This window comes from Bipolaris sorokiniana (assembly GCF_000338995.1).
Source record: "Bipolaris sorokiniana ND90Pr unplaced genomic scaffold COCSAscaffold_7, whole genome shotgun sequence".
Lineage (NCBI taxonomy): Eukaryota > Fungi > Ascomycota > Dothideomycetes > Pleosporales > Pleosporaceae > Bipolaris > Bipolaris sorokiniana.
In genome coordinates this window covers 108855-117331 of record NW_006911901.1, presented here as the reverse complement: position 1 = coordinate 117331, position 8477 = coordinate 108855, and the positions used below count along the sequence as shown (strand labels likewise).

Sequence of the window (8477 nt, the reverse complement as noted above, 5' to 3'; positions counted from 1 at the left end):
CAGACGCTGGTGCGGAGTGAGAAGGTGTTGGGGCCTGAGCATCCCGATACGCTGACAAGCATGAGCAACTTGGCGGGAGTGCTTAATAAGCAGGGCAAGTATGAAGAGGCCGAGGTGATGAACCGGCAGACGCTGGTGCGGAGAGAGAAGGTGCTGGGGCCTAATCATCCCGATACGCTGACAAGCATGAGCAACTTGGCGGTAGTGCTGGACAGGCAGGGCAAGTACGAAGAGGCCGAGGCGATGAACCGGCAGACGCTGGCGCGGAGAGAGAAGGTGCTAGGGCCTGATCATCCCGATACGCTGACGAGCGTGTACTGCCTTGCTTATCATCTTTCGGAACAGCATTGCATCGATGAGTCTTTACGTCTATATCAGAGGGCATCCGCTGGGTATAATACCACCCTTGGAAAATATCATCCAACGACTGTGGCGTGTCAACAAGATTATGCTATGTTGTGCGCGTTACAAGAGCAGTATCAGCTTGCCTATTCTCCTACTACGCTAGACAGCGGTGCAGAAGAAACATCTACGAGGAAGACATCACGACTGTCACGCGGGCTAGCAATGATTGGAATCAGGAGCTGGAAGCATCAAAGAAGGTGAAGGCATTATATGTGTTATCATGACATTGCATTTTAATAGTTCTTATTAATATTACTTCTATATTCCTTGCTATTGCTATAGCGTTGATAGCCTTTCTCTCTGTCTAACTTATATAGATAAGAGCAACACCTTATAGATTGCTACTATGTAACGCACTTCGTCTTCCTCTAGTATTGCTATGGAATCTAAGTCACAGCTTGTTGGTCCCTCGGTGCTGCACTTGGTGAGTATTCAACATTGTGTCTATCTTATATTGGTAGTAAGGAGGGTTAGTTATATCATGTGTCTCCTGTCAAAACGGATTCGCGATCTATGCGCTAGCTGTTTAGGGAGAACCCTGGTAGCTATTTTTAGGGGCCGACTCTAGATAGGCAAAGCGCACATCTTATTACAATACGATACACAGATATCTGAGCACGCTACTGCACGCTACTGTACGCCAAGGACAGCAATAGCCTTGTATCTGCGCAGACACGCTTTGGCGATCTTGCTATTCGCGCAGAGAAACTACCGGAAGATAGATTTTGTATCTTAGATTGATTTGCAGAGCCTGCGAGCTTAATCTCTAAAATATAGACTCTCTTACTAGACTTCCGAATAATGAATAGAGACCAGTTATTGCAAGTTGACAGGGGTTTTCTAGAAGAGGTTGATCGATGGTAGTAATAGATCAGCCCGTAGCAGATCCAACCCTTTGCTCTTCTCGGTCGGAGGCTAACATATTAAGAGAGCAATAGCTGCAGAATCGATGCGCGCTAAGCTTGACTTTATGCAGTGACACTGGCCTGACGCTGAAGGTCCGGATCAAAAAGCGTCCCGTCACACAGGATGTCCCGCAACGCGGGGACAGACGTTAACCTAGCTGTCTATTTATTGTGACAAAGTGAATGTCAGATGTAGTAGTATCGCGGTAGGAATAAAAGTTTCAACCGACTTCAAACCGTCAGCATTGTGCGATTCGATTTCACCGGATTACCAAGAGTTTTGCTAGCGTGATGATGAGGATGGAGCCGGAGCAGCTGTGATCCCGCCTTCCAAATATTTCTGCCACCGTGTGACGACTGGACTGAAGTTAACATCAACGAGAAACTGGTCCCTATCGTTGCCAAGGTCTCTGGTAGCGTCTTCGTCGGCCCAGAAATATCTAGCCATCCTAACTACCTCGATGCTGCCTGCATGTACCCCGTGGATCTGTTTAATGCCGTCACCGCTGTCAAGAAGATCAACCCATGGCTGGAGCCCTTTTTGGCCCCACGCACTCCAGGGGTTCTTACACTCTGTAAACGTGAACAGCAAGCCAAGAATGTCCTACGCCCTATCATCGAGCAGCGAATCGCAGTCAAGGCCAAAGACCCCGAGTGGAAGGAGCCAGAAGACGTACTGCAATGGATCATCAACAGGAGTATGGGCAAGGTATCTATCGACGACATCGTTGGTAGCCAACTTACGTTGATCTTTGCCGCTATCGACACTACCAGTACTACCGTTACCAACACCATGTTTACCCTCGTCTCCAAGCCAGAATATATCAAGCCTCTCCAGGAAGAAATTCGTTAAGCTATCGCTGAAGAAGGTGGCGTCACCTACTGTGCAGTCCAAAAGATAGAAAAGCTAGACAGCTTCATGAAGGAGGTTCTCCGATTCCACGGTCCTGGTCTCAGCAAGTTTGAAAGAAAACCTAGCTCTTAAATCCCATGAATCCTTTTTGTTCGATACCAAAAGAAGCACAGCAACTAACGTTTTTCTCTCCCAACAGCTGGTATGCTCCGCCGCGTGCTCAAGGACATAACTCTCAGCAACGGCCAATACATTCCCCCTGGCGTCATGATCGAAATTTCTTCCCAAGCCATCTACCGCGACGACCAATTCTACCCGGATCCTGAGGTCTTCGACGGCTTCCGATTCTACAAGGCGCGCTCGATCGGCAAGGCCGCAGATATCGCCCGCAACCAATTCATCACCACCAACGAGGAAAACCTTGCCTTTGGCCACGGCAGGCACGCGTGCCCCGGTCGCTTCTTCGCTGCGCTCGAGATCAAGATGATCATGGCTCGCTTCCCGCTCGACTACGACATCAAGATGCACAATGGCCAGACGGAGAGGCACCCCCAGATCGGAATGAGCAGGATATCAATTCCTTATCCTGTAGGACAGCTTCTCTTCAAGAAGAGGACGGCGACTTAAGCTCGGAATGGTTTGTTGCGGGGGTAAGAGGGGTTAAATCATTACCCCAGGTGGAAGTATCGTTCGACTGAGGTCTCAGATACGAGTAGGGTTTCTTGTATTGTAGAAGAGAAGCATGCAAATTTTCATAAGTGTTTTTGAATCATGTTAGTATAGCTTGAGATCCTTACACCCCATCTGCTATCAACGTGGAGAAGGTGAAGGTGTGAAGTATTTTCGTAGATAGGCATAAAATGTATTCGTTAGAATCAGCGTTACCTGGTAGGTTTACAGCGGGTATTCTAATCATCTCATCATAGGCAATGCGCCTAACGCGGTATTTGTACTGCTTCCAACGCTTATTATAGCGGAAGCCTTCAATACTCTCAACGAAGTAATATTTACTAGATTTGGTTCCCTGATGCAAATCTTTGCTTTTTTTTAAATTGTATCAGCCGCATGTTGTTTGCGTCATTGGTCCCGGTCAGGGTATCTTGGTAACAGCTATTTATTATTTTTTATCTTTAACGAGTATAACACTAAGTATTACTGGATTAAGTACAATGTGACTAGCGGCACATGCCATTCGGCTAAAAAAAATAATGTCCAAGGTCGATAGCGATATTAGGTGGAGATTTTCGAGGAAAGATTACATAGACCTACGCAACGGCCCAACCTCTTAGGACATAATTTTTCAAGAAGGAGAATTGAATGATATTTGGTTGCTGGTGATGGTGCTGGTGCTATCCAGATTTTGATCCCTTATTCGCGTTGCGCTAAGACTAAATCTGCAAAATGCCATTGGCCTTGGACGCCTGGCAGATGGGACCAAGGTTTTTGGAAAGTTTGTTACCAGTCAGCACAATGCTCTGGAGAGACTTGCTGGCGCAGAGCATCTCAGGAACAGTACCAGTCAGCTTGTTGTTGGAGACATCGAAGAGTTCGAGGTTGGGGAGGTAACCGATGGCATCAGGAATGGAGCCGGACAACCTGTTCCCGGAAGCTAAAAATTCCTTGAGTTGTATAGCAGAGGCCAGGGAGTCAGGGATGGAGCCCGAGAGGTGGTTGTTGGCAAGAACAAGGTATTCGCCGGGGAAAGAGCCAATGGTGTTGGGAATTTGGCCCGAGAACTTGTTGTCGTTTAAGAAGAGGGCATCAAGACTAGGGTAGGCGGTGAAGACATTGTCAGGGATGGCACCGCTGAACTGATTGAAGCGGAGATCGAGGAACCCTAAGAGGTTGGCCCTCAGCACACTCTGGGGGAAAGGTCCAGAGAATTCATTGTTGCTCAAGTCGATCTCGTACAGGTATTGCAGCCTGCTGAGATCGGGTACCTCGCCACTGAAACCATTGCCATTGGCATGGAAGAGGGCAAGGTCAGTAAGCTTGTCGATAAAGCCAGTCAATTTGAGGTTGCCAGCCAGTCCAAACTCATTGAAATCAATGGAAGCGAGGCCCAAAGCGTTGGTGTTGGGGACGATATCGCAGTAAAAACCACTCCACGAACACAAATCAGAGCCCGCTGCAGTCCAGTTGGAGAGAATCTGTTGAGGGCCAGATACGCGCTTGGCAAAGGCTTTGGCGGTATGCAAGTCGCGCAACAGGTTGGCAGGTATGTCCGCCGCCTCATCAGGTGGTGCAACGTTTTTGCCGGGAGCAGCTTGAATAAGTGCTACAAGGCCGGAGAGAACGAGTGTCAACATGTTGTGATGCATCTTTAATGATAGTATGATGTCGGTGAGGCGACTCGAATAGAATGAAGGACTGGACAGTTGGAGATGGATGTGTTATGCGTTTTTCTTCTGGCACAATACTCAAGTTATATATGAAGAGCAAAGTTGAACAATGTCCCCAACTTACTGAACTGTGTGATGTGAGGCGTTGTAATACGCCCGAAATGAATACCCGAAATGTGTGCTGATGATCCAGGTTATCATGTAATACTGCCGTCTTTGGGTATAGCGCCCTGGCGAAGGTCTCACCACTTGCAGGTAGTTACCGCTCGCAACCAGACATCTTAACTTTGAACGTCATGATCCTTGTAGTTGGCGTTAATGTCTCTCTGGTGGCCCTAGTTATCTAAACTTCAAGAATCATCTCTAATGAAGGGAAAACATCAGTCCGGCCCTGTGGTAAGAAAGAGATGTGATAAAGGTTTCACATATAGGGTCGAAACGGGTAGCCGGCGCTGAAGCAATGCTAGTATATATTACAACAGCGCAAATCGGCAGCAATGCATAGATTATGGCTGTCATTGAATGCATCTTACGCAATAATGCATCAAGATCTGTTCGTCTACTGATACTTAGCTGTGCTTCGACGAACGAACAACGTCGAAATTTCAGATCCTAAATCCAGCTCGTGAGTGAGACTGTCAGCTTGTCATCTCATGATAGGCTGGTCCAACTGCTGACATGAGATGCTCTAGCACTCCGAAGTTCGCACGAAAGACCCTAAAGGTAGCTGATCTTACACAGGAGGATATGAACATTGAGGGGGTCGATACGGGTGGAGAGATGGCTTGTGCCAAAAAGTTCACGGGTTAGATGGTAGATTCAAACTATAGCTGTCAGAAGCTCGCTATATCTGAGGTTTATTGTTAGTGATTACTACGGCGTTCGTAGACCACATTCAATCCTCTAGTACCTTTGTCTAGCAAAAGCAACGCATCATGTTGTTTACATGTTCTGCTGCTGAAAATGTGAAGGCGAGGGGTACAAAAAGGGGTGGGAACTGGAAAGCCTAGGAATCATTGCATGCATATGTACACCCACATGCTTGTGAAGCTGAGATTGCTAACATTAGCAACTGACCCATAGTTTAGTGCCTCGGTAAATTCCGGATAAGCATATCAGCGGCCTTTTGACTAAGGTTGCCCCATGCTCAAGCTTTTTTTGCAGAGCCATGGACCAATCAGGGTTATATTAATCCAAGAAGGTACAGGTGAAAGCAAAGACGGCATGTGCAAGCAAGCACTGCAGATATCTGGAATTAGGATGGAGTTTTCACTAACAAGCTGTCCAAAGATCAGTTTGGAAAAAACGGACCGATCGGCGGAATTACTTGGGCGGACCGGAGTCTAGCCAAATAAACAGAAGCTAAATTCCACAAATAGTACATCATGAATGCCCAGGCCATACCACATCACCGTGCGATATCGTTGGAGAATGCTGCTTTCTTCACGAAAATCATACCGATGCAATAATGCAGCCCGATTACATTTGCTGGACCAAACATAGGGCAAAAAACTATATATGCGCACTGGGTATGAATCCTCGCTCACGAATGTTACCGCTCAAACAAATTGGGGAATTCCTTGAGACACCGGGCTGAATGAATTTAATCTCCTTGAGAATCTCAGCCACAATGCGCTCCCGCTCCTCTTTACACGCTGCATCTGTCACCAGCGGACTCGGTTCCTCGATCATGCAGTTGTTTAGATACTTGCCATGCGTCTCCATGCCCGAAGAACCTGCGTGCACCAGTGTTCTACTGGCCACCTCTGTCGAGCGTGCCACAAGCAGCCCGAAGAACCAAAACCCCCAGCCTGTAACATCACATGTCAGCGTTGACCAGCACAAGCCTGGGTTGACAATGTTGATGGTAACAGGAAACTCGCTAGCTGGATGATGGTCAGCAATGGCGCGCACAGTTAGCAGCTGTATGAGCTTAGATATAGGATACTGTTGTGACCAGTATTTCTTGCATGTCTCTCTATCTGACAGCGCAGTCAGAATCTGGCCATCAGGGGCGGAGCTCTGGGAAAAGGTCGTATGGTCGTAGGCGGCAGACCCCGTAATGGTGAACGTGGGTCGAGTATTGAACCGGGTAGCTGTATCACACATCTTAGGCATCATATTAGCAATCAGCAGTGTTGTGGCGACGAGGTTGACAGCTATGCCTTCTTCGTGCCTATTAACTTCATAGTACTCAGAGCGGACCACACCGGCGTTAGCAATAAAGATGTCGATACGCTCTAGCTCGGCTCCAGCGCGGTTCACAAACGACTTTACGCTGCTATAGTCGCTCATATCAAGCTCCCAAACCTCGGTGTTCTTATGTCCCGTTGTACGCACAATGTCATCACTCGCTTCTCTGCCCTTGTCGACACGGCGCACTGCGAGAATGAGCCTGCTAGCGCCCATTCGCGCGTAGTGTCGCGTTGCTTCCTTTCCAAGACCGACGTTGCTACCCGTGACAATGGTAATTTTTCCGCTGAAGTTTCCCTTGGGATACGGTGGCGTCCTAAAGAAGTGGCTGTACAGGAAACCCGTCTACGGCTTTGATCGCATCAGGCACGCTGTATATCACGCCAGAACGTCAGTACGAATACTTCATTCTCAACAAACACATATACATGAGTAGTTATACATGAGTAGTGTTTCACCGACCTGAACGTTTGTCCCGTAAGAACCACTGCGCCACCTGCGCGACAAGTTTAGAGTGTTTGCGCCAGTACAATGCCCCGCGAGTTGTGTGCCCGCATCAATGCATACTTGGCCGCGCCAGAATCGGGATCGATGTGCCATTCTTGCGAGTGAAGAGCATACGACATGGCAGCCGCAATCTGAGGACATCCTTTTGGTATGCCCGATGTGCCTGACGTAAACATTATGGAATTGATACGATTCGGGTCATGGCGCCGTGCTGCTGAAACCAGCGATGCGTTGTCCGGAAGTTCTTGAGAATTTGCATGTGCAGCCACCGCGACGAGGCTTTTCCATCTCGTAGATGCTAAAGCTAGATCTGACAGACAAATCCGTACCGGCTGGGGCAGTCCAAGTTCCGATGAGGCGGTGTCGATCACCTTTCCACTGCCCGTGTCGGGTACTACAACAAGCTGAGGCCTTGTCGTTTGTAGTGTCCGTTTAAGTGTCGTGAAGCTGGAGATGTTCAGGAAGCCTGGATCTATGTTTACACACGTGATGCGCAACAGTATGCAGGCCCAAAGTAGAATGGCATACTTAGCACCATTAGGAATGAGCATGATCATAGTTGTGTTCGGTTGAACACCCACAGTAAGCAGCCCAGTAGCAACTCTCAGGGCGGTGCGATGGAGTTGTGTATATGTAACCGTGAAAGTAGTGCTTTTCTCCTCTATAGCAGGGCTGCGAGGACAGATTTTCTCAATTTTTTCGATTGATTGTGCTCGGTTTCAATCTTCATTGCACAGATTTGGCGTTGCACAATGGCGCAGAAATCTATTGCCCTCATTTTCTTCGCTAGCTTCAGAACAGGCCGTAGTAACCCAGTTTTGAATGCTGGCTGACTGTTCCATCAAGCAGACCACTGCTGGTCCATGTGGATTTCTCATCAACCCGCGCTCGACATGTTCAAAAATTGACAAATTGAAGCCATGTTTTGCTCTCGATTCCAGCAAGAACCTCTTCATCTTCAGTCAGCAAATCGGCTATCTGCAATCTGTTCCCCGGACGGGACTGCAAGGACAGACAACCAAACGTAAGAACCAAGGCGCATATGATCAAAAAATAATACTCCATCGCAATCGCAACGAGGAAGAGGCGATTTTTGGATTTTTGGATTTTATTTGTAGTAGAGACAGCAAAATCTATAGCGTATTGAAAGAGTCTGATAGAATGCAGTATCTTGCTAGTTACAAAAATATTGCGGTCATACTAGACCTAGCTCCGCTACTCTGAGTGTCCCCCATGGAACCAGCGTCCATGCGATGAGAAGGGGTGAAGAAT

The 8477-nt window shown here is 47.9% G+C and overlaps 4 protein-coding genes across 4 annotated transcripts in view; 2 read left to right on the top strand and 2 right to left on the bottom strand.

The window, feature by feature from the left end:
- Window positions 1-606, top strand: part of COCSADRAFT_90397 (uncharacterized protein) — a gene marked incomplete at both ends in the record, with an annotated part of 4210 nt that extends 3604 nt beyond the window's left edge. The window contains one exon of the mRNA XM_007701739.1: window positions 25-606. Coding sequence (XP_007699929.1) covers window positions 25-606 — 582 coding nt within the window. The remainder of the gene's footprint in view (window positions 1-24) is intronic.
- A 1532-nt stretch (window positions 607-2138) lies between these two features.
- On the top strand, window positions 2139-2909 carry COCSADRAFT_36596 (uncharacterized protein). Its single transcript, XM_007701551.1, has one exon. The coding sequence runs from the start codon at window positions 2368-2370 to the stop codon at window positions 2788-2790; it is 423 nt and encodes a 140-aa protein (XP_007699741.1). The 5' UTR covers window positions 2139-2367; the 3' UTR covers window positions 2791-2909.
- Window positions 2910-3551: 642 nt separating this feature from the next.
- Window positions 3552-4472, bottom strand: COCSADRAFT_171091 (uncharacterized protein; the record flags this gene model as incomplete). The annotated part of the gene is made up of 1 exon (XM_007701738.1): window positions 3552-4472. One exon carries the CDS (start codon window positions 4470-4472, stop codon window positions 3552-3554), a length of 921 nt encoding a protein of 306 aa, XP_007699928.1.
- A 1545-nt stretch (window positions 4473-6017) lies between these two features.
- Window positions 6018-7407, bottom strand: COCSADRAFT_171090 (uncharacterized protein; the record flags this gene model as incomplete). The annotated part of the gene is made up of 2 exons (XM_007701737.1): window positions 6018-7043; window positions 7396-7407. 2 exons carry the CDS (start codon window positions 7405-7407, stop codon window positions 6018-6020), a joined length of 1038 nt encoding a protein of 345 aa, XP_007699927.1.
- Window positions 7408-8477: the final 1070 nt, after the last annotated feature.